This window comes from Delphinus delphis, chromosome 15, assembly GCF_949987515.2.
Source record: "Delphinus delphis chromosome 15, mDelDel1.2, whole genome shotgun sequence".
NCBI classification, from domain to species: domain Eukaryota; kingdom Metazoa; phylum Chordata; class Mammalia; order Artiodactyla; family Delphinidae; genus Delphinus; species Delphinus delphis.
The window spans coordinates 67724813-67750645 of record NC_082697.1 but is presented as its reverse complement, the minus strand read 5'-3'; the positions used below and the strand labels follow the sequence as shown (position 1 = coordinate 67750645).

The 25833-nt window shown below is 40.7% G+C and overlaps 2 protein-coding genes across 11 annotated transcripts in view; one reads left to right on the top strand and one right to left on the bottom strand.

Moving 5' to 3' along the window:
• Positions 1–219, bottom strand: part of DCTN5 (dynactin subunit 5) — a 30765-nt gene extending 30546 nt beyond the window's left edge. The window contains exon 1 of the mRNA XM_060031921.1: positions 91–219. Within this exon, the coding sequence (XP_059887904.1) occupies positions 91–138 (48 nt within the window). The 5' untranslated portion in view covers positions 139–219. The remainder of the gene's footprint in view (positions 1–90) is intronic.
• A 160-nt stretch (positions 220–379) lies between these two features.
• On the top strand, positions 380–25275 carry PALB2 (partner and localizer of BRCA2). Of its 10 annotated transcripts, none has more exons than XM_060031913.1 (13): positions 380–569; positions 2584–2643; positions 2781–2883; positions 5270–6739; positions 8645–9468; positions 9829–9900; positions 11625–11786; positions 12921–13006; positions 13485–13646; positions 15069–15185; positions 19168–19255; positions 21676–21824; positions 24204–24706. In XM_060031913.1, the coding sequence occupies exons 1-13, from the start codon at positions 495–497 to the stop codon at positions 24412–24414; spliced, it is 3579 nt and encodes a 1192-aa protein (XP_059887896.1). In that variant the 5' UTR covers positions 380–494; the 3' UTR covers positions 24415–24706. The 10 variants fall into 10 exon arrangements, with proteins under 10 accessions (XP_059887896.1, XP_059887895.1, XP_059887898.1 ...); XM_060031912.2 differs by adding an exon at positions 24959–25275 and having other exon boundaries at positions 387–2643; positions 24204–24420; XM_060031915.2 differs by having other exon boundaries at positions 387–2643; positions 8792–9468.
• The last annotated feature ends 558 nt before the right edge of the window (positions 25276–25833 follow it).

Genomic DNA, 25833 nt, shown 5'->3' with positions numbered 1-25833 from the left:
GACCTGGGGTGGGGCAGGGACAGGATGGAGACGGCGGCCTCAGGGGATGCAGGCTTGGAGAGGGGAGGGCAGATGTCTGGACACGCGCACCGTCTCGATGTACTCGGACTTGTTGTAGAGAAGCTCGCCCAACTCCATGGCCACCAACCCCCCTGCGCAGCTCCGACTCCTGTCAAAGTCTGTCCGCCTGTCTCTCCGCCTCAGACTCCGGCCACTTCCGGCTGCTCCTCCACTTCCGCTCTGGGCGGTCTGCGGTCTCATCCATAGCTCGGCTCTCCGCTAGCTGGCCTCGCTCCATTGCTCTGCGGTCTCTAGCTGCGCGTGCGCAGGCCGAGTGGCGGATGTAATTGGAAGGGGTGATTGGTGCACCCAGCCCGCGTGGGCCGGCTGACCGTGGTCTGACTGGATCCCGGGCACCCCGTACCTTCCCCGGGAGCCTCGGGGCCTAGGGCCAGCCGGGCTCCTCGTATCCGCAGGCCCGGGGCCAGCGACAGATGCTCTTTTTGTTGGCCGCCGGCCAGATGGAAGAGCCTCCTGGGAAGCCCCTCAGCTGTGAGGAGAAGGAAAAGGTGCCGGGGATGCGGGAAGGGTTGACTCAGAACTTTGACCCCCTTTCCCAGGATTTGAGGCCTGTCTTTGTTTCCTCCACTATCAGAGGGCGGCAGTGACCTCTCACCCACTTCCCTGGACTGAGGGGGCACAGGAAGTGAAAGTGTGGGAGAGCCCTGTGCTCCCGTGGTGGCGTTTGAAGAACGAAGTTTCTTTACAGCAGAAATGCAAAAGTACAAAATGTAAAACTGTAGATAAAGCTAAAGTTCGCTTTGACACCCTCCCCCGCCCACCTTGCACACTCTCAATCTTGGCTTCTCCCACCCCACCCCCTTAAGTAAATCTCTTAAGAATCTGGATTTGAGACCTTTTTGTGCACCTGTGTGTGTGTGTGTGTGTGTGCGCGCGCGCGTGTGCGCGTGTTGAACGGGCGGTGGGGGTGTGGAGGGGTGCAGTTGTGTTCTTTAACCACCAAAAAGTAATACGTTTTTTTGGAAAGGTGAATGTTCGTAAATGGTATGATCCGGATGGTTCTGCAACTTCCGTTTTCCTTCTTCGTGTTTAACATCCACATTAGTCCATGTTTACCTACCTTATTATTTATTTATTTTTTTGCGGTACGCGGGCCTCTCACTGCCGTGACCTCTCCCGTTGCGGAGCACAGGCTCCGGACACGCAGGCCCAGCGGCCATGGCTCACGGGTCCAGCCGCTCCGCGGCATGTGGGATCTTCCCGGACCGGGGCACGAACCCGTGTCCCCTGCATCGGCAGGCGGACTCTCAACCACTGCGCCACCAGGGAAGCCCACCTACCTTATTTTTAAAAGTTTTTTATAGTATCCAGCAGCGTGGAAGTGCCGCCTTTTCTTTACATATTACTCTGTCGAGAGCCTTTTAGGTTGTTTGCAGCTTTTCTTTGTACGACAGTGCTGCTCTGAATATCCTTATACATGACACCTTGTACGTGGGCCGGCGAATGTTAACTCGAATGCATCTTGGGCTGGCTCTTCCAAGCATCGTGCTGAAACTCTTCATTCACAATAACTCATCAGTCCTCTTATCCCATTCTGCCTTGCGGTGGGGGTGACAGAGGTCATTTACAAGTCAACAAGCTAATTCCCAGACGTTGATAAGAACGGTGATAAGTAGGAAGCTGTGAGAAGCAGTCTAGGTGTGAACCATGCCGTTTATGAATTGTGTCATCTTGGACGAATTGCTTTCCCTATGATCTTCCCAAAGCTAGCTCTTTCCTCCTTCAGGTCTGGGCTCAAATGGTAGTCCTCAGAAATGCCTTCCTCACCACTGTCTCTAAAGTAGTCCATTCTTCTGTAGCCCAGACACTCTCACATCACCCTGTTTGTCTAGGTATTGATGACCATGTGAAATCATCTCACCTGTTTATTTGTTTCCTTGTTTATTATCTGTACCCCTCACTATGTGTAAGCTGCCTGGGAGCAGGGGTCTTGACCACTCTGTATACCTAGCCCCTGGAACTGGAACTGACACACGGTAGGTATCAGTTATGGTTCTAGGTGCTGGAGATACCTGGACCAATGACTGATTCATTAGTCGAATGACTGTCTGAGGATGACAGCCCCTGCTACCTTCAGGGATCTCACAGTGAGATGGGAGGAAACAGAAGCAAACAGACAATCTGTGTAATAAGTACTGTGATAAAGCAAGCACAGAGGAGAGATGGAATGCCTAACTTGGATTTGGAGAAGGACCTAGAAGTTTACCCCAGGGAAATAAAAATCTAAGCTGAGTCTTGAGAAATCAGTAGGAATTAGCAAAGTGAGTTGGGGAGGAAATGCTCCAGGTGATAGGAACAACTTATGCAGAGATGCTGAGATGTTGTAGAGCTTGATGTTCTGTGAGAACTGAAAGTAGAATGAGTCAGTGCCGCTTCCTGCACTGCCTCTAGATGAGGGGCCAGCTGGGCGCCGCATGCTTGTGTCTGATAGGCACTGCATCCCTTCTCTCTGATGCCTCCTTTCTACCTGCTCAGTTTTGTTTGGTGTTTTTCTTCTTCCAGTTGAAGGAAAAATTAGCATTCTTGAAAAGGGAATACAGCAAGACACTGGCCCGCCTTCAGGTAAGTGAATCTTATTCTCTCAAATTGGTATTGTGGTACAAAGAATATAAAAACAGCTCTTCGTTTAATAAAGCTTTTAACCAAAATTTATTTCTTTTTTGTAAAATTGTTTCATGAGCTGCTTTTGTTTTCTCTAGCGTGCCCAGAGAGCTGAGAAGTTTAAGAATTCCATTAAGAGAACAGTAGAAGGACAAGATTCCTCGCTCCAGCAGGAAGTTTCAACGCAGCTAACTGACACAGGTAAAGCGAGCCCATTCACTTATACTTGCTTTATTATTTATTTCCCAGGTAAACTTGGCTGTGGTTCTTTTTCTCACGGTCAGAAGATAAGCAGTAGCAGTAGAGTCTTTAAAGTGTACAATTCAGTGGTTCTTTGTATATTCAAAAAATTGTATAATCTAGTCACTATCTAATTACAGAACATTTTCACCACCCCTAAAAGAAACCCTGTGCCCATCCTACCGTTAACCCCTGGGCAACTATTAACCTACTTTTTGTCCCTGTGGGTTTTCCTATCCTGGACATTGCATATAAATGGAACCATACAATATGTGGCCTTTTGTGACTATCTTTCACTTAGCATAAAGTTTTCAACTGTCATCCATCCATCTATACATTCATCTAAGCATGCATCAGTACTTCATTCCTTTTTGCAGCTGAATAATATTCCATTATATAGATGTACCATAATTTGTATATCCATTTGTCAGTTAATAGACATTTGGGTTGTTGCTACTTTTTGGCTATTATGAATTTTGGCCATTATGCTGCTATGAACATTCATGTACAAGTGTTTATGTGGACATATATTTTCAGTTCCTTCAGGTATGTACCTAGGCGTGGAATTTCTAGGTCATACGATAATTCTATGTTTAACTTTTTTGAGGAGCTGCCAAACTGTTTTCTACAGTGGCTGTACCATTTTACATTCCCAGTGCAATGCACAAGGGTTCCAGTCTCTCCACATCCTTGCTAATACGTGTAATTTTCTATTTTTAAGATTATAACCATTCTGGTAGATATGAAGTGGTATCTAATTGTGGTTTTGATTTGCATTTCCTAGTGACTAATGATGTTGAACATCTTTTTGTGTGCTTGTTGACCATTTGTATATCTTCTTCAGAGAAATATCTCTTCAAGTCCTTGCCGATATTTTAGTTAGGCATTTGTCTTTTTATTGGTGAGTTGTAAGGGTTCTTCATATATTCTAGTTATTAGACCCTTATCAGATACATGATTTGTAAATATTTTCTCCCATTCTGTGAGCAGTAAACTGTATTTCAGTTGGATTGCATATTTAGTTGCTCTGTTCCTCTCTTAACTTTTAGAGATTATATTTATTGCTTAAATATTGGAAAGATGACTTTTTTTTTTTTTTTTTTGCGGTACGCGGGCCTCTCACTGCTGTGGCCTCTCCCGTTGTGGAGCACAGGTTCTGGACACGCAGGCTCAGTGGCCATGGCCCACGGGCCCAGCTGCTCCACGGCACGAACCCATGTCCCCTGCATCGGCAGGTGGACTCTCAACCACTGCACCACCAGGGAAGCCCGGAAAGATGATTTTTTTAAATTATATATGCACAAAGAAAAAAGTCTGACTGGGAACATTTTAATAAAAAACAATAATCATTTCTTATGTTAGAAGTCAGGTAATTTATAATCATAAAATTGGAAGCTAATGAAGTAGAAAAGTGGTATGAGGGGCTTCTCTGGTGGTCTAGTGGTTAAGACTCCTTGCTTCCAATGCAGGGAGCATGGGTTCAATCCCCGGTCAGGGAACTGAGATACCAGATGCCGTGCAGTGCGGCAAAAAAAAAAGAACAGAAAAGTGATGTGAAAATTACTTTAGTCAAAAAAAGACATGGGGCTTCCCTGGTGGTCCCTTGTAGGGACTCCCCTGGCGGTCCAGTGGTTAAGACACCACGCTTCCACTGCAGCAGGTACAGGTTTGATCACTGGTCAGGGAACTAGGATCCTGTGTGCTGCACGGCCCAAAAAAAAAAAAAAGGAATAATACTATATTGTATACTTGAAATTTGCTAAGAGAGCTGACCTTAAGTGTTCTCATGACACACAAAAAATTGTAACTATATGAAATGATGGATATGTTAGCTTGATTGTAGCAACATTTCACAATATATACATATACCAAAACATCACATTAAATATGTACAATATTTATTTGTCAGTTGTACTTCAATGAAGCTGGAAGACAAAACTAAGAGAAAAGATGATTGCAATAAATCTTTTCGGGCTTCCCTGGTGGCGCGGTGGTTGAGAGTCTGCCTGCCGATGCAGGGGACATGGGTTCGTGCCCCGGTCCGGGAAGATGCCACATGCCGCGGAGCAGCTGGGCCCATGAGCCATGGCCGCTGAGCCTGCGCGTCCGGAGCCTGTGCTCCTCAATGGGAGAGGCCACAACAGTGAGAGGCCCGCGTACTGCAGAAAGAAAAACAAAAAACAAACAAAAAAAACCTTGAACTTTGATCTGTCTGAATGAAATAGCATTGACTCTCTTTTAAATAAATGTTTTGTAGTATTTATATGTAATATTTAAAAATAAATATGGGGTAGTTTTTATGTCATTTTACAAGGAAAATATTAACTATGTAATTTTTTGTCCTCAGAACCTAAAAATAAAGTATCTCCTTGTGACACGTTGCAAATCAACACCCACGTCGATAAAGAAACTGGAGAAAAGACACCTATCACACTTGACCTTGAGCCTGAGTCCTTTAGCCCTGGACGAATCCCAGCAGAAGGATCACGCATACAAAGATCAGACGATATCCAAGAACATTTTCCGTACGGGGTCAGTGGCCCTGATGGTAAGAAAAGGCAGAGTAAGCTGCTAGGGAGAAGAAAGAAACAGGAGAGAACATTTATTTCACAGGAGAGAGAGTCTTTCTTTGACATTGATTCGCTCATACTCTCTGGAAAAAGACTAAAGGAACAGGAAGAAATCAATAGAGAAAATCCTAAGACACCTGTAACTGAGATAAGAACTTACCCGTCAAGTCCTAAGTCTGACATTCCCGATTCTCCAGCACCAGTTACAGGAACTAATGTAGGGAGTGTATTAATTCTGCCAAACGCCAAACCGCAGAGAGATGTTGATGCACTCTTAAGAGGAAATAATTTCCCCAGGGTGACTACTCTTCCTTTGCATGTTCCATCAGTCAGCAGTAGTGGTCAGCACCTCGAGCATGAGCCTCCTAAAAGTAACTGTGAACTCACTACTCACAGTTTAGAAAACATTAGCCCTGCTTCGCCTGTAAACTTAGAGACACAAAACAAAAAAATGACTGTCTTTACAGATAACCCAGAGGTAAACAAAAGTATAAGTGCAAGTGACCAGCCGCCTAGAAGTCCTAACTTGGAGGCAGGTAATTCATGTTCTATAAATGAACTCACCTATGATAACTTAGTGGCAAATGAAAACCAAAACTTAAAAGAACAAAATCCCACAGAGATGTCTTTTAAATCTCCCAATAATGCTCTTGGTGGTAGAAACGAAAGTCGTCTGGAAAAAGAAGTTCCAAGTCAGTCTAAGAGTCTTAGCCTAGAAGTAATTTCTCCCGTTTCTACAGAAAATCAAACACATTCTTGCACAGTGCTTGAAGGCCTTCTATTTCCTGCAGAGTATTATGTTAGAACAACACGACGCATGTCAGATTGCCAGAGGAAAGTAGCCCTGGAGGCTGTAATACAAAGTCATTTGGATGTCAGAAAAAAGGGCTTTAAAAATAAAAATAAGGAATCTGCTAAAAAGTTAAACGTTTCCAATGAAGAAACTAACCAAAGTGAAATTAAGATGTCGCACACATACGCAGAACAACCAAGTTCAAAAAGTCCTCAGAAACTTCTCTCGTTAACTGAGGTCAACTCTCCCGCTGGCCCCACTAAAAATGACTTTTCTGGGAAGGCGGTTACCCAGCCATCTGGTAGAAAACGCAAAGGAAGAAGAAAGTCAGTCTGCACCCCTCTGTTAGATCACCATGAACTACTTTTGCCAACTTCTGGCACATCAGGTGTTAATAGGTCCAAGGAAGAAGTTGCCTTGCACAGAGATCAGAATGAAAAAGCAATTATTCATGGTAAGAAGAGAGGTAAAGGTAAATTGAGTTGTGGTTGATGGTGGTGGTAGCTAGCACTATGTACCTGGCACTTTCTAAATGTTGTACATACACTCACTGAATCATCACACCAACTGTACATGAAGTAGAATCTATTTTTATCTTCACTTTACAGATGAGGAAGCTAAGGCAAGGAGATCAAAGTACTCTGTCTTTAAAATGACAGAGTCAGAATTCAACCCTAGCTGGATGGTGCCAGAGTTCACAAATACGGGTGAAAAAGTTGACACTTAGGAGGAAAATATATTGGATATTTACCTAAAATTAGTGTTTATTCAGGTACCATACAATCTTTTATCCATGGGGAGAAGTAACTAATATAGGAAATGTTTTTGAAATAAAATTAAATCTGTGTCAGAGTAAGAGTCCCCTGACAAACTCTTAGGGATGATTGTCTAGCAAAATGAAGTTGTTCTGAGCCACTTTTGGGGGTAAAATATCTAATACAGTCTCTCTGAGGTTTGTAGGACACAGATTTTGAAGGATATCAAGTGACATGTTATAATTTAAACTTCTTTATTCATTTACTCAGGAGTTATATCTGATAAGCTGAGCACAAAATCTAGATCATTCACTCCAGTTCTGTGTGAGAGCTCAGCAACTTTCTGTAAAGGGCCAGATACGAAGTATAGTCTTTGTGCTCCATCACAGCTACATGAGTATAGTGTGCAAGTAACAATAGACAATATGTAAATGTGGTCATCTCAATAAAATTTTATTTACACAGCAGGCAGCCAGCTGCTCTATACCACTGGACACAGGCTTTGGTCTATGAGCTACGATTCATTAATTAATTTAAAAATAATAATCATGACTTTCTTATCATCATATTTTAGGCCAACAAGAAAACAAAGGAATGGGAATATAGGGCAATCTAATAATAAATTTGAAATGTTCTTTTGTATACTTTGAAATAATCTGCTGTGATTTCAGTAACCTGCAGGTACATTAAAAAAATTTTTTTTCTTGTGGTGACCTTCACATAACATAAAGTTAATAACCTTTTTAAATTAAGTGAACAGTTAAGTGATGTTTAGTACATTCTCAGTGTTGTGTCACCATGACCGCTATCTAGTTCCAAAACACTTTCATCACCCCAAAGAGAAACCCCATACCCATTAAGCAGTGTCTTCCCATTTCCTCTCGTCAGTCCCTGGCAACCACCAATCTGTATTCTATCTCTGTGGACTTACTTATTTGGGGGTATCTCATATTAATGAAATTATACAATATGTGACGTTTTGTGTCTGGCCGCTTTTACTTAGCTGGTTTTTGAGATATACCCACATTGTAGCTTGTATCAGTTTATGGCTGGATAATATTCAATTGTATACATGAACCACAGCTTTCTTATCTGTTTATCAGGTGTTGGATGCAGCTACACTTTGAGTGATACAGAATTCCTGTCGCTTTAAGTCTAGTAAATTACTCTTTGCTTGAAAAGGGGACTAAGTTTTCCTCAGTGAGAAGGGCCAGCATTTTGTAGACTGTACTCTGGTAGCCTGTTGGAATCATAGTTCTGGATCAGAAAGGACTTTAGAGATTCTTAGTCCAGTTCCCCTAGGAGGGACAAAGAAAATGAAGTGAATTGACTTGCCCAAGGTAACACAGGGAATCAGTGGCAGAGCTGGGACTCCACTCCCATCTCCCTTCTAGCTAGTGCTGTCAGCACCACATTGATTTTGCTCCTACAGGAGGAGCTGCTAGTTAACCACTCACCTATGGCTGATTTTTGAACTGTTCGCTGAGATTTCAGAGTCATGGGTGGGAAAAGTGATGAACTCTGCACTATATTGGAATTTAGAATCTCACTCTTCGTTGGGAATTAATGTCTCTTGTTGGGTATTCTGTTGCTTTCTGTTTTAGAGAAGGAAGGTCATTGTCAAAAAGAGGACTCCCTTTCTTACAGTAATTACGTGTATTTATCTTTGGATGATGATGCTTTCAGTTCTCCAGTTCATAAGAGTGAAACGCTAAATTTAAAGCATCTGTCGCCTTTTCTCAAAATCACAGACTTCCAGTTACCTGATGAAGACTTTGGGCCTCTTAAGCTTGAAAAACTGAAGTCTTGCTCAGAAAAGCTGATGGAGCCTTTTGGATCAAAAATATATGGAGAGGGACATCTTAAAGGGGGAAATTGTGTTGCTGTGGAGCAACTGACCCCTAAACAAATCACTATAGAGAAGGAGGATGGGAAAGAGGAACGGATCATCCTGCCAGGAAAGGCACATCCTAAAATGCCAAACCAAAAAAGCCAGCCGCAGGAGAAGGGGCTTTCTTCATCCATTTTACTTTTCACTCCTGTAAATACTGTTGCATCTGATGATAATGACAGACCGACAGCAGAGCTATGCTCACCTGCTTTCCCCGTCTTAGGCTCTACTCCAGCTTTTGGCTCCCAAGCCCATGGAGAAAAGGTGTCTGCAGAGGTTGTTGGTCAAGCTTGCTCTACACCCCAGCTTTCTCACTTAAAAGCCGCAGTCAGCCTTGCTAGTGACCATAAACAATTTTGGGGCAGCCCACCAAAATTAGATAGCAGCCTGCATGTGGCAGGAAGGGAAGGACAGCCTTCCCGTGACTGTGACTCTGGTCCGCAAGCAACAGCTCTACCCATCGAGTCATCAACCTACAAAGAAAATCAGCTCCGTGGAAACACGTGCCAGGAATTACGGAAACATTCCACTGAACAGGTACAGAGTGCTTCCTTTGTGAAATTTTCTCCGAAGAAATGAAGTATCTTAGTGAATATGGACAGCGTGACCACCTTACACATCAGTTCCTCAGTGTTTGAGAATGTTTTAACATGTTTCTGTGATATGGCTTCACTATAAACATTAAGTTCATTCTGGGGAAATTAGGATTAATTAAAAAATATATATTTTTAAATATAAGGGATCCTGTTCTCTTTGTTATCAACGAAGCTGTTGCATTTGGAACTTTGCCGCTGTTACCATAGAAAATAAAACATAGGAAATAGTTTGATGAGTGAGTGATGCAGGCTGATATCATACATAAAGTATAAATTAATTATGTGACTTTTGTTTCCACAGACTGAAATAGCAGACGTTCCTGCTTGTGATAGCTTAAACCCAGGCACCCTACAATTGGTTTCAAAGTTAAAGGTCGGAAGACTGTTAACTTATAATATGTCTTGTGTCTTACATGTGAAAAATGTGATGAATTGATAGGAAAATGCGGAAGAATTTGATCATTAGAAAAACTTGATAGAATAGATTCAGAAAAACAGATTTAAATTCTTTGTTTTCCACAATATTTACCTGTGAATATATTTTGAGATCTTCTGAAGAAGTTTATATGTCAAGCTATTGCCAAGAACAACTTAACTCTCTGTATCTAAATTTTAAATCAGGTATTTTGACGGGGGGGGGGGGGTCATTCATGACTCTCCTACCCAAATGATATAGTATTTCTAGAAGAATCACTTGTGGTGATTTGTAAGAAAATGGGTAGCAGTTCTAGGTTATGACATAATGAATGGTTAATTTTCATATGCTATGTGTTATATATGGTTCTGAGAAATATGAATTATAGTATTCTGTTAATGATATTTTGGTAAATCCAGAGAAGTGGATTAGACCCCTGTCCTCGTTAACTTTTTATACTTGAAGTAGGATGGTGTAGAGCAACGTTTTTCAATCTCAGTACTGTTGACATTTGGGGCTGGATAATTCTTTCTTGTAGGGGACTGGCCTGTGCATTGTATGGTATTTAGCAACAGCCCTGGTATCTACCAGTAACACCCCCTTCCCAGTACTGATGACCAACAGTGTCTCCAGATATTGCTAACTGTCCCCCAGGGGAGGGTTGCAAAATTGCCTCTAGTTGAGAACAACTGGTGTAGAAGAAAGAGCTTTAAATCCACATAAACTATTTCTCCGGATCACTGGCTGTGTGACGTGGGACAAATCATTTAGCCTCTGAGCCCCAGATTCCTTTTCTATAAAAAACACATAATGATACCTATGTTGTTTCAAAGCTATTCATGAATCAGTTTTAATAACTTAGTTTCTTAAAGGAATCAACCATTTCATTCGTATTTTCAAATTTGTAGGTAAAAAGTTATTTATTATTCTTATAGCTTTTTGGTCTGTGTATATGCAGTTAAGCCTCTCTCTTCTCACTCCCCATTTCTATATAAAAGTATTTTTTTCCTATATCAGACTTAAGAGGTTTGTCCATCCTATAGGTCTTCCAAAAAAACTGGGTTTTGGTTGTGTTGATTGTTAATTGAGTTTTTTGATTTCCTATTTCATTTTTTTTTCTGTTTTTATCCTTAGTAAGTCCTCCCTTCTGTTTATCATTGTGCTTATTTCATTGTTCTTTTACTAACTTCTTGAGTTGCTTGCTTACTTTGTAAATACCTTTATAATTATAGGTTTTTGTGTTTTTTTCTGTTTCGGGGGGTTGGGGCATACTGCTTTGGCCACCAGATTCTGCATGTTCGTTTAGAAATAATATGTTCTTTCAGTTTTGTTCCCTCTTCAACCCATGGGTGCTTCATCAGAATGTTTCATTTCCAAAGGTTCTTATGGAGCTAATTAATGTTCCAGTTAGTTCTTATGGTCTGTTTTTTTGTGGTTAAATCTGAATCTTTTCCAGTCTGGAGCTACATGTTTTTAAATCTATCATTGTAAGTGTGTATGGACAACTGTTGTAGTTCCGTAAGACCCACAAAGCTCTTTCTTTTGACCTGCATAAAATTTTAATTACATTTAGTTGGTATTTCATCTAATCCTTGTAATCCATTACTTTTCATACTTATTCTTTTTATTAAGCAGCCCCCAAGGATCCCTTTAACATAACTGTTGTTGCCATTCTGTGTTAGAATCCTTCAGGTTCCTGTTCTGTGGATGTGAGTGCCATGTGGTGGGAAATAGCTGGTTTCAAAGAACGGTGTATCATAACTGCTTGTGAATACGTAGTTTCTCTTTGGAAACCTCTGGATACTTGGCAGTGGGAAAAAATTTATTCCTGGCACTTCGCAGAGGTAAGTCAGAATATTATAGCTGAAAGAGATCTTTCCAATCATTTGCATGGTAATATAGATGTGCAGCTTACCAAAAATATGGGATCTATGACTATGCAAGACAGAGCAGAGAGATGCGGTTTTTCCCCAACATTTTATTATGAAAATATTCAAGCATACAGAAAAGTGGTGCAGGGGGCACCCATATACCCAGCATCTAGTCTCAACAATTAACACTGTGCTTTATTTGCTTTATCATATATTTATCCAGAGATGCATTTTTATGCTAGATCTGCTGGAGGAGCTTGGAATTTCATATCTGTTCTGACTTCTAAACTTGCTGATACCTCTGTTCCTTACCTCTCACCAAAATGTTATTTCTGCTTTTTTTTCTGTATATACTTTCTTCTGTCCTTGTCTACCTTTGTACGTATCTTACATGGTTGCAATCTTAGTGTGCCTAAAATTTTTAAGCCTGCCTTTTCTTACCATATAAACATGTTTCCTGGTTTCTACGTATTCTTCATACTTAATTATTTATTTATTTTGAATTTTATTTTTCCAGCTTTATTGAGGTATAGTTGACAAATAAAATTGTAATATATTTAAAGTGTACATTTGTGATGTACACATGTGATGATTTGATATACATACACACTGTGAAAGGATTCCTATAATCAAGTTAATCGACACATCTATCACCTCACAGTTTCCTTTTTTTTTTCTTGGTGAGAATGCTTAAGATTTACTACTGTCTTGGCAGATTTCATTCTTGTTCTCCAGTATACCCCGGCTTCTAGCACTGTGCTTTGCAGAGTGTTGCTCAATAAATATTCATTCAGTGAATAAACTTACTTTAAATGGCTACAGATTGTTCCATTCATCCACATGCCAGAATTTATTTAATTATTCTCCCATTGCTAGAGCATAGATTGTGTTAACTAAATGCCACAGTAAACACTATTATGCACATAGCTTATTTGGATTTAAGCTTATAAAAAGAGGGTGTTTGCTGAACGTTTTCACATTTGTTCAGATGTTGGAAACTATCCTGGTATAATGACACTAGAAAGGAATGTGACAAATTTTGGAAAATTTAGATTAATTAAAGATGAAACAACCAAATATAATTTTTGGCTGTTTTGTTTTATTTAGGTCCCAGTATTACAGATAGTTCTAGTGCCTGATGTTTGTAATCTTGTGTGTGTGGCTTTGGGAAACTTGGAAATCAGAGAAATCAGGTATGTAATTCTCAAGGAGTATTCTTTTCTTTCCCTTGATCTTTCTCAGCTTGTTTTTTTTTTTTTTTTTTTTTTTTTGCGGTACGCGGGCCTCTCACTGTTGTGGCCTCTCCTGTTGCAGAGCTCAGGCTCCAGACGCGCAGGCCCAGCGGCCATGGCTCACGGGCTCAGCCACTCCGTGGCATGTGGGATCTTCCCAGACCGGGGCACGAACCCGTGTCCCCTGCATCGGCAGGCGGACTCTCAACCACTGCGCCACCAGGGAAGCCCCTCAGCTTGTTTTGAGCACAAGTTATAACCTAGTCTTGAGTCTTGAAAGAATCTAAATTTAGTCTAAAGAGAGATTTGTTAAAAAACAAACAAACAAAACTATCAATGACATCCCTAACTGAAGTTTCCTTTTAAGGTTTGAACCTAGTTCTTTAATATTAAAGACTTACTCCTGACTTCTCTGCATTTTTCCTTATATTTGGTTTAGGGCACTACTTTGTTCTCCTGATGGTAAAAGTGAAAAGCAAGTGCTCCTGAGTTCTGGAAATATAAAAGCTGTGCTTGGCCTGACAAAGAGGAGGCTAGTCAGTAGCAGTGGGACCCTTTGTGATCAACAAGTAGAAATCATGACGTTTGCAGAAGATGGAGGGTAAGAAAAGCATTGGTTGATTTTAACTATTAGATCAAGAATGATTTTATCACAGGGTTTCGGAGAAAGTTGAATCAGTAGCATCTTGTTTTCTCTGCTATATGTGTAGTATAGCAGGTTCTGCCTCAATACTGGGCTATAACATAGAAGCAGTTCAGAGGAATGGAGCCAGACATGGCAGGGAAGAAGGCAGTGGAGCAGAGAGGCTCAGCAAGTGTAGTTTGTTCTTCAGTCTCCCTTGACATCTCTGTGTATCCTTTAAGTATTACAAATACCTCAAGATCCTATACCCTTTTCTGGTTTCACAAACTCAGTTTCCATTGCTTCAGGTACCATCTGGATGCTGGCTACTTGCAAACATATATTTCTAACTCTGAGCTCTTTCTCAACCTCTAGACCTGCATGCCTATTTATTAGACATCTCGTGGTTACCTCAAATTCAACATGCTAAAAATGGAACTCATAGCATCCTCTATGTCTGTTATACACTCGTTACACTTTATTGTGATTTTTTAAAAATTTATTTTATTTATTTATTTTTAGCTGTGTTGGGTCTTTGTTGCTGTGCATGGGCTTTCTCTAGTGGCGGCGAGTGGGGGCTACCCTTTGTTGCGGTGCACGGGCTTCTCATTGCGGTGGCTTCTCTTGTTGCAGAGCATGGGTTCTAGGCACACGGGCTTCAGTAGTTGTGGCTCACAGGCTCAGTAGTTGTGGCTCGCGGGCTCTAGAGCGCAGGCTCAGTAGTTGTGGCACACGGGTTTAGTTGCTCCGAGGCATGTGGGATCTTCCGGACCAGGGCTCAAACCCGTGTCCCCTTCATTGGCAGGCAGATTCTTAACCACTGCGCCACCAGGGAAGCCCTATTGTAATTATTTATTTGTCTTTCCTAATAACGGAGGGCATGGACCTTGTTTGTCTTATTTAATCCATGACCTGTTGCAGTAAAATAAGCAAGAGATAAATAATTGTTTGCTTAAATTAGGAAAGCATTAGTGGAGATGGGGAGAAACAGATGGATTTGAGAGAGATGAGATGATAAAGTCATTAGGACTTGGTGATTGAGTAAATAGAGAGGAAGGACACAAGGATAAAGTCCATGTTTCTGGGTTGCTCACTTGGGTGGGTGGTGGAACGGTTAGTTGAGATAGCAATGCAGAAAGAAACACAAGGTTTAAAGAGAGAGCTGGTGAGTTTAATTTTGGATATGATGAATTTGAGGTGCTTGCAATATATCCAGGTAGGTAATATGAAAGTAATAAATGTTCATTGTAGAAAGTTTAGAATACATGTGTTTTTTGGCTGAAATTTTTTTTCTGGCATTAGGTTAGTGTTTATTATGCATAGTTCAATAATGATGTAGAAGGGCTGCTTAGAAACTGCTTTGGTAGAAAGTGCTGATTTTTAATACTGTTTTTAATGCAGAAGCAAAGAAAAACAGTTTTTGATGCACCCTGAAGAGACTATACTAACTTTTGCTGAGGTTCAAGGGATGCAGGAAGCTCTGCTTGGTACCACTGTAATGAACAACATTGTTATTTGGTAAGCTTTCCCTCGAGGGCCTCAGTTTCCTCATCTGTAATATAAGGATTTACCTCTAATTTCACAGGGTTATTAAGATTAAATAAGAGACTCTGTAAATATGATTGTGTTTTTGTTTGTTTACTATCAAATGCTATATACTTGTCTTAACAAGATTAATTCAGACAGTCCAAGCAGACAATTTTAAAATAAATGAAATTTTTTTTTGTTGACAAAAATCTACTGCTGGGAGTTCCCTGGTGGCCTAGTGATTAGGATTTGGCGCTTTCACTGCAGAGACCCGGGTTTGATCCCTGGTCAGGGAACTATCCCACGTGCCTCGCCGCACGGCCAAAATACAAAAAAAAAAAAAAAATTGCTTCCAGTTAATGGCTGAGTAGCTTTCTCAGACTAATTCTCCTACTTAAAATACCTATGAACTCTGCACAAAATATAAAAATCAACTATCTGAAAGCACTAGAGAGCAAGAAAAAAAGAAATATGCTGGAGGAAGTTCAATACTTAGAAGAAGGAAATGTCACTGGGCGAATCTCCTGTTCAGCGGGCAGGCCCCAGTCTGCACACTCAGTTATTAAGAGCCTGATAGAAAATGTTCTGTCCTGCTGGCTTAAAGGACTGAAGGATAGAGATCAAGGTAACTACAGCAGCTAGAAAGCGAGAAAGAAAAATCCCAAAAAGTAGAGAACCAGAGAAGGAGCCCTAAACTCTGGCTATATTCTCTACCTAAATATCTGGCTGACCTTTAAACTGCATGTATGCAGGACAGACTTGAAGCAGCCCAGGTAAAGCAAAAAGAACTGAACCGGGTTTTCGGCATTTGGAATTTGAGTTTAGCCAATTTCACTGTTTACTAGGGGGAAAAAATCAATATTTTTCAGAGGAACCTAACAGAATGTAGAGTTTATGTGATGTGTCATTCATAATGTCTAGAATACTATCCAGAATTACTAGATGTATAAAACATGATTTCAAGATTCAAATTAACACATTTGTGGTAGGGTAACTGAAGTCGAAGAGTCCCCAGCCACCTCTCTTTCCTGACCGTGGAAGAGAACCACACCCGGCCACAGGCATTTGTAAGGTTAATTTGTAGTAGGAGAAGAAGTTGATTTTTTTTTTTTCTCAGAAGGCTTCTCCATTAACTATTCCCTTGGGGCCAGAATGGGTCTTGGTGAAAGAAAGTTAAGATATTAGTGTCACTGCTACCTGCCTGTTCTGCATTTTCCAGTCCTAACCCTCTAGGAATAAACGAGGAAAGCATGACCCCTGAGAGAAACTTTGTCCCCTCCCCACCAGGGAGCCTCTGGAATTTGACCATGACCTAATCTGCCAGAAGACTTTGTTTTCAGATGTCCTGCTGTCTTCAAGGAGCAGGTTTCCACTTTAGGCACTTTCCTCAGGGTTTCCACACATAGGTCTTGTTTGAGAACAGTGTTCTTAATAAAACTTGTTTTTTCTATTCTTTTTGCTCTTTCTGTAGTCTGGACTTTCATTGTTTGGCTCCTATACTATTTATATAATCTAGTAATTGGTCTCCTTGCCATCAATCAATATTCAACCTCCACATCATGTTTCTTGTTGTTGTTGTTTTTTTGCGGTACGTGGGCCTCTCACTGTGTGGCCTCTCCCGTTGCGGAGCACAGGCTCCGGACGCGCAGGCTCAGCGGCCATGGCTCACGGGCCCAGCCGCTCCGCGGCATGTGGGATCTTCCCGGACCGGGGCACAAACCCGCGTCCCCTGCATCGGCAGGCAGACTCTCAACCACTGCGCCACCAGGGAAGCCCCCAGATCATCTTTTATACTATTACTTTATAAATACTCATCCTCGCAGTCCTCCTACCTCCCGCTGCCAAAAATAAAACCTTCAGTGGGGGCCCATTTTGCTTTTTGCAGCTTTCATTTCCCTTATGCTTCACAAAAATTCCTCTCCACCTGTTCCCTATTCCTTCACTCCCTTTTTTCATTCCATCCTTCAGTTCCCCCCTTCTAATAATAATAGCCTTTGGCATTTCATAGATAAGGGATCACAGTGGAATTTGAGGCTAGGAAGGGACCTCTCTACTTAACCTGTAAGTATCAGTTTAAATTCTAAGTTTAAGGTTGCCTTAAGTTGCCTTAAGTTCTGTTGTAGCACCTCAACCCTCATTGATGTTTTCCTCTCTGAGTTCATATTGCCCTTATTTTTAACTTAGCATATACTACCTTGTATTATGAAAGTCCTTGAAGATAGGTACTGTATCTTATATCTATTCTCAGTGTCTGTCTTAGCTCCTTGCTTAGAGTAGTTACTCATAGATGTCTATCAAAATCTATCATTTACCTTTTGGGCTCTGTATAACTTTACATTTACATATAGTAGTTGTTCACCTTCCCTATTGACCTGATATGTTAGATGTCTAAAGTGATTCATGTTATAATCAAGGTTCAGTGGTCCTTTTTGAAACTATTGCTGAAGGTCTAAATATTTAATCTTGATCAAGCTATATTAACAGAGCACCCATCTTTCAATTATTTACTAGGTATTTGAATCTCTACTTATGTACCATTCTCTGTGAGAGATGCAGATATGAATCAGATATGAATTTTGGTCCCAAGCCCCCTAAAATCTAGTAGGGAAATAAGATTGCTTTGCAATTCAAAGTATATAATTCCTTTACAATTTACATAAGGTCAAAGTGATAGAGATTTAAACAAAGTGCTTTGGGATTTGGGGAAAACGCAGTTACTAAATACGGAACTTGTACTAACCTTTGTAAGGAATAAACCATTCTGGTGTTCTTTATATGAGGAAAACCTTGCATAAGTACATGAGAATTTAGTTTTCTTTCTTCAGTTTTTATACATAGTACCTGGTGCATAGAAACTTCAGAAGTATTTGTTGAATGAATATATTATACCCTATTACAGTATATATTAAATAAAAAATGAGGCCTATGGATAGTACTATAGGGAATTGGAGGAGAGGAGATTTCTGTGGACTGGTGCAGACTGGGAGGAGTGATGGAATCTAAATTGAGCTCATACAGCTGGGAGGGGATGGGACATAATCTAGGCCTTAAGGAATAGATGGGCATTGTCAATAACAGGGATGAGAATTAGTCAGTAATGGGGAGCGCGTTGGGAGGGATAGCTTGAACAAGGATATAGAGCCAGGAATATGCACAATATTTTGTCCAGACAATGAGAAGCTTTCAAGTAAGGGAGCAGTGAGTAATACAGTGTTGCAGCGCTGGATTCATGAGGGTTATAAGTACCATGAAAAAGAATTCGGACTTTATCTTGTGGCTAATGGGGAGCCAATTGAAAGTTTCTCACCAGTAGAGTCACATGGTAGAACAGTTAATCAGTGTCACAAATCCTCAATAAAGCTAAGGAGTGGTTCCAACAAACTTTATTTTTTTCTTCTTTGTATTCACCCTCTCCTGTCTTCCTTTTTCCATTTTTTATCCCATCTCAGTCCATTTTCTCTCCATTGTCTTGGACTAGCCACATTATCTTTTCTCTCCATTATCTTGGTCTAGCTCTAGTATAAACATATATTATAGAGACATAATTCTAAGTCTATTTTAGGTGTAGTCTCTCCCCTAACCAAATTTGGTTTCCTGACCATTGTCTTCCATGGAAAATATAGGCATAACAAGAAGAGTGATAAAATCCTAATAATAGAGCTATGCCATGTGCCTAATTTCAATACAAGTAAAATGAGATAATGGAAAACTTTTCTCATGGAATGTGAAAAGATTTATCCCTCGTGGCATAGCAGATTCGATCTAAAGCTAAACTATTAAATTACACTGTTGGCAAAGTTAAACTATAGTTTTATTTTTAGCTAAATTGGTGGCTAAACAAAACTAAGGTGCCGTGTCTCTTAGTTTTTCCCTTGGTCACCTCCTAAAGGATTCTGTGATAAATAAGAGAACATTATGTCAAAACCAATTTGCTGGAAGAATATTACAACTTATTTATTTTTTTGTGTCCAAGGAATTTAAAAACTGGTCAACTCCTGAAAAAGATGCACATTGGTGATTCCTACCAAGCTTCAGTCTGTCACAAAGCTTATTCTGAAATGGTAAGTAATGATCTGCTGGGACCACTTTGTGTGTTACTGTTGGCCTCACTGAGTGAGAGCAATAACTTAGTAAGTAGTAATTACCTGGCCCTTCCTGGTGCCTATTTTTTTTTCAAAATTGGATAGCAGTGTTTGTTCTTTCTTAAAATTTATCAGTGAGAATAAGTGATGGCACAATATGACTGGGTAAAATTTCTGGCTGTATGACTTAAGGGCAAACCTTGATTTCCAGCTGTGAATTTGTACCTGGAGATAGTAGGCCTATTATCAGACCTGGCTCCCAACCACATTGCCATAAATGATTTATGATGTGAATGAGTGCCTTTAGGAAGGATGATTAAGTGGTCCTAGACATGTTTTTCTCTGAGGCTTTAGGATTCTCATATAGAACTCAACACAGCTTCTTAGCCATTGCATTAATAGACTTGGCTTACAGTCCAGTGTTAACATCTGAACAGGGTGAAGGTATTTGTCCAGGAGTCAGGGATAACTGCCTGAATATCCACTGTTGATCCATGAGCAGAGGCAGAAGCAGCCAGCTCAGAGCTGTGTGGAGACTGACTGGCCCAGCCGCAGTGGCAGCTCTGTGAGCATCAGCACCCAGAAGCTCTGAACACAAAGGATGCATCTTTCCCTAGTCTAGCAGCATCTGTGGAAATGAACTCAAAAGTTGTGTGATCTTAGGGACTTCCCTAGAGGCCCATTGGTTGAAACTCCACGCTTCCACTGCAGGGGGCATGAGTTCAATCCCTGGTCAGGGAACTAAGATCCCGTATGCCACAAAGAAAATGTTGTGTGATCTTAGATAATCTATCACATTATCTTGGGGCTAACTTTTTTTTTTTTTTTTTGGGGTACGCGGGCCTCTCACTGCTGTGGCCTCTCCCGTTGCGGAGCACAGGCTCTGGACACGCAGGCTCAGCGGCCATGGCTCACGGGCCCAGCCGCTCCGCGGCATGTGGGATCTTCCCGGACCGGGGCACGAACCTGTGTCCCCTGCATCGGCAGGTGGACTCTCAACCGCTGCGCCACCAGGGAAGCCCAGGGGCTAACTTTTTCATCTTAAAATAAGAGGGTTGAATTTATTTCTGGAATGCTTAAATATACCTACTAGGTATTTAAATAATTTTACATTTTTGTTATTACAACATTAATACCTATTTGATATTAAAACATTTAACACAGAAATGTATAAGATAGGAAGTAAAATTTCTCCATGAAGCCAACCTCCAGAAATAATAGTTAATAGTTCAGTACAGAAATCAGCAAACGTTTTCTGTAAAGTGCCCAGGTGGTAACTATTTTCAGCTTTGCAGGCCATGTGGTCTCTGTTGCAGCTACTCTGCTCTGCCACTACAGCCCCAAGTCAGCAGAGGTAATACATAAACAAATCATGTGGCTTTGTTCCAATAAAACATTTTGGACAATAAAACTTTGAGACTTGGATTTCATATAATTTTCATGTGGCACAAAACGTTCTTCCTCTTTTTTCCAACCATTTCAAAATGCAGAAATCATTCTTAGCTCATGAGCCATGCAAAGATAGGCATTGAGCCAGATTTGACCTGTAGGCCACGGTTTGCCAACCCCTAGTTAAGTGTATAGCATGTAACATTTTTTGACTCTTGGTTGTTTTTTAATTATAAAGGTAATTCATTCTCATTATAAGAATTCAGTCATTCTATTGATAGAAATGGATGAATTAGAAATGAATGTTATTAATCTTAAGATGGCCCTATAATTAATTTTCCCTATTTTACCCCCCAAAATAACTACTTTCAACGTACAACGTACATATATATGTGTATATACATGTATGTGTGACATATATTTTCACACACAATAATGTTATTATTAGAACATGTAATTTTAAAGCCAGGAGAGGTCTGTACCACATTCTCCCACAGAAACAACTATAGGTGATGGTGTCTTTTCTTGGTCGTTTTTACTCTATAAATAAACAGGCTATTGCAGACTGGCCTGAAAATGCAGCCACCACTTAAAAGGTTGTTTTTATGAGAAAATGTCTTCTGAAGTTTCAAAAACCAACTTACAGATGAACATTTCTAGTCTGAGGACTCCCTCCATGTGTTTATATGCCCTTTTTTCTTATGCCAGCATTTTCCCAAAGAGATGGCATGAGATGTTAGTAGGCTGTAAAGTGGAGGAAGCTGATAAGTCAGCTAGTCATGCCTGCAAAGACTGGCTGTAAAGTCATGGGGAGCCCTCTGCTGGAGAAGCCAGAAGTCCAGCTCAGGGATACCCTCACAGTTCTGCCTGGGAAAGAGTGAGCCAGGGATTAAATTCTGGAAATTTAAGAGCCTGTTGACCTGTAATTCTTTAGTTTTGTCTCTGCCAGTGCTTTTTTCCCCACATACTCTTGATGATTTACTTGGTTATTAATTTTTCTCGTAAATCAGGGGCTCCTGTTTGTTGTTCTGAGTCACCCTTGTGCCAAAGAGAGCAAGTTGTTGGGAAGCCCTGTGTTTCAGCTGATTGTGATTAACCCAAAGACGACCCTGAGTGTGGGTGTGATGCTCTACTGCCTTCCTCAAGGGCAGGCTGGAAGGCAAGTGTGTTATTGCCGTTTAATGAGTATGACATTTTAAGAAGCATTTGTGCAAATACAGAAACCAGATATTTTTGTGTCACTAACATGAATGGAAACATGACATACTACAGATCATAGTAAAGAACGTTAACAAGTGGGATGGGGGGCTTCCCTGGTGGCGCGGTGGTTGAGAGTCCGCCTGCCGATGCAGGGGACACGGGTTCGTGCCCCAGTCCGGGAAGATCCCACATGCCGTGGAGCGGTTGGGCCCGTGAGCCATGGCCGCTGAGCCTGTGCATCCGGAGCCTGTGCTCCACAACGGGAGAGGCCACAACAGTGAGAGGCCCACGTACCACCAAAAAAAAAAAAAAAAAAAAGAAGTGGGATGAAGTATGAAGTTTAGTAGATCTGAGTCAAACCTCAGATTCCCTACATCCTATGATCCCCACTTGTATGGCACTGGATAGGTATTTTATGTGTTTTCAAGCCCTGTTTTTTCCCATACCAAAAACATTTCAAATACAAAGTAATTAATATTCTCTACAAAAAACTTACTATAATTTATGTTCTTTTCATGAAACCTAAATTAAGGAAGTTTTAAATGTACAAAGACACCTTTACTTTGAAATCTTGACTGAATCTCTGTCATGGAGGCAGTTGATGTTTATCTTTTGATAAATATTTGTCTGTTGACTGATGAGAAGATCTATTTCCCAATGCCACAGTTACTGTCATCCCAACAGTCTTCTGAGCTATGTAAAGCTCTGAAGTAGTGCTGATATTAGGTGAACCGAGCAACATCTGAAGGTGTCATTTATAAAGACTGCCTTTATTAATGTTTGAAAATAGACCTGGTAAATCAGGATCACAAAGTTTAGCTTTAGTAACTCACAAGGGTAAGGAACCTTGATAGTTACAATGTATATTTCTATGTTTCTTTGGATCTTGTGCAAAGCTTGCAAGATCATGGCATGTTCTAAAAGTCTCTCTCCCTATGTACTTAGCCAGCTGTGGCATTTCTGCAAATGCTCTTAGGTCAACAAGAACCTCAGAACTCTCATCTGCAATATATGCTTGCATAATACTTGTTTTCTTGGATATAAAGAGAGAACCATAGTCATTGGCCTAGAAATTGAGGATACAGATAACTACCTGGTCAAACATTTCCTTTGTCACTTTTCAAACCCATTTGTTTAGTAAATCTTGAAAGCCTATTTGGTGCCAATCCTGTAGGAAGCACTACTATTTCTAATCTCATGGAAGTTAGAAGAGAAACCTAGTGAGCTCGAGTTTTTGAGCACAAGCCACTTGTTCTCCTTGCTTGGCCTTTGCAATAAACCTTTTTCTGTTCAAAAAAGAAACAACTAGTGACTGCTCTTCAGGGCACACAATGCCATGAGGCTTGCACTTTTGGGGAGCACAAAGGATGGAAAGGCACCTTAATTGGCAGTGGAGGGTTGGGGAGAGACTGTCAAGGAAAACTTGATGGATTTTCAAAAGAAGGGCTAGGAATCAGCTATACAAAGTTGGGTGCGAGCCAGAGATAAAATATATCATTCAGTTCACTCACAATATTCACTGAGGGCTGACTGTGTACCAGGCTCTGTGCAAGGTGCTGGTGATATGGCAGTAAGGAATAATCATTAATTTTTATTAAGCACTTCCTGTGTGTTAGGTACTGTGCTAAGCTTTTTATATCAACTGTTTCATTAAACTTCACAACAATCCTATGAAGTAGGTACTCATATCATCATATCCCTGTTTTACTGATGAAGTGGAATGACTTGCCAGGGTTGCACGTCTCTTACTTTGTTAGAATTCAAACCCCGGTAGCTGACTGCGGAGCCCTGTCTTAAAAAGACAACCAGATTTGTTTTATGATGTTTACATTTTTGTGGGACCAAACACGGAAATAGGAGAATCTCCCATAGTGAGGAGTGCTGTGAAGATAAACAGAGGTGCTGCGATAGAGAGGGAGCAGAGTGTATGTGTGTGTGCGCTCTCAGATCTCTGAGTAGGTATGACCTTTCTACGGAGGTGACAGGCCTGAATGATGACCAAAGCCCAGCCAGGCTAAGCTCTCGGGTTAGAGCTGCCAAGGAGAGGGAAGAGCAAAAGCGAAGACAATTAGGTGAGACGGAGCTCAGCTGGTTTGAGGAGTGGGAGGCAGGCCCCTGTGAGCTGGTGTGCATGGGATACAGAGGTGCATCAGAGAGACAGGCAGGGTCTCTAGTGATTATAGCCAGCAGTCCTGGATTGCAAACACAGGCATTCCTATTTCCAGGTAATTTTGTTCTTCCTGAGAGCATGGTTTGGGCCTGTTTTTTTCATGTTTTTTTCTGTTTGTCTGTTTTTTTGATATGTGGTCTGAATTGTCTTTTCTCTGCTTGCTGTTAGGTTCCTGGAAGGTGACGTGAAAGATCATTTTGCAGCAGCAGTATTAACTTCTGGAACCATTGCCATTTGGGACTTACTCCTAGGTCATTGCACTGCTCTCCTTCCACCTGTCTCTGACCAGAACTGGTCTTTTGTTAAATGGTCAGGTGCAGATTCTCATTTGCTGGCTGGACAAAAAGATGGAAATATATTTGTATACCGCTACTACTGAGTTAGGGTAAGGTTGAAACACCGTGTTCTGGATATTTTCGGCCTCTTAGTACTTTTTGGAGTTGTTACTATAAAGGAGACTATTTGAAAGTCATTTAAAATAATTACCTGTATTCATTCAGACAGACTTTTCACTCCGTTGGCAGGGGCCCTACTAATCTTGAATGTTCATTTATACTTATTTGGGAGAAACGGATTTTAGGTTGATTTTTGTAATTCCTCACATTTGCACATTTGCTTTTAAAGGTGTATCTACATAAAGCTTCAAATGTTAATAAATATTTATTTTGATACATCCTGTTTGGCATATTTTTTCCTATCCTATAAAGACCATTTTCAGAAACAAGAACTAATTATTTTACAACTAGAATATTTAGTCAATGATGCTTGCATAGTAAAAGTAAATTTCAGTTAACTCAGTATACTAATACGCAATTACTTTTTATGCTACTTACAATACTTTATTTTCACATATCTGCCTATTGAAACGCTAATTTAGAAATGCTGTTGTGCTTTTTCATTCTCACGTGCACCCTTGATACCAGTGCCTGCATTTTCACAAGTCACTTGGAGTCAACAACACAGCTTTACTGAGTACATCATCTTCACCTTTGCCTAAGTGGTTTGAGAGATGGCAGTTTTTAAAGTCCTAATCTGGTGGTATCATTGGAAACTTCATCCCAATCGACAAGTATTTATTTGCTTAACTTTCTTGAGTATATTAAGAGTATGTATTCATGATCTACATAAGGTAACTATTTGCACCATTACTTCTCTTTTAAAGATACCTTTTTATGCTATTACTGTAGTGGGTTTCGCTAACTTCATTACTACCCTTTAATACATTTGAATAAAAGATTTAATTTTCTCTCCTATACTAATTCTTTTCTCACTGTCTCTAACCTCAAATGAGTTAATACTTTGCAAGCACATCATAGATAATAGATGGACTTTCACAAAGATTTAATTTACTCAGGAACCCTGGGAAACATGTTATCTTGATTTTAAGAGGTAAGAAAACTGAGTAGATCTAAGTTAGTAACAGTAGAACAAACACTGAGTATGTACTTGACATAGTAGGTGTGAAAATGATTGCCGTGAGGCCCCCACCCCTCAGAAGTGCACAGGTTAGTGATTTAATTTAAATACTGTGTTTTAAATTGAAAGGGTGTGTTCAGAGTTCGGCTGTGGAAGCTCAAATGGGCAAGCACAACACAGGGGGTTCAAGAAAAGCTTCATGAAGAATGACAACTTAGCTGAGTCTTGCAAGGTGAGGAGGTCAGAGCAGAAGCGAAGGATATTCCAGGCAGCAAGGACAGTATGGTGTGAACTACAAACAACTCAGGTTACCAGATGATTATGCCACGGGGAATGGACTCAGGAAGCTAGAAAGGTAGCCAGGGAGCTTGTGAGGCATGTT

Bases quoted from the DNA above. Each gene is read 5' to 3' on its own strand.
- PALB2 (XM_060031912.2), top strand. From the start codon at position 2,473: ATGAGGGGCCAGCTGGGCGCCGCATGCTTGTGTCTGATAGGCACTGCA. The intron at 15,186-19,167 runs GTAAGCTTTCCC...TTTGTGTCCAAG, and splicing joins ATGAACAACATTGTTATTTG to GAATTTAAAAACTGGTCAAC. The intron at 21,825-24,203 runs GCAAGTGTGTTA...GCTTGCTGTTAG, and splicing joins CCTCAAGGGCAGGCTGGAAG to GTTCCTGGAAGGTGACGTGA.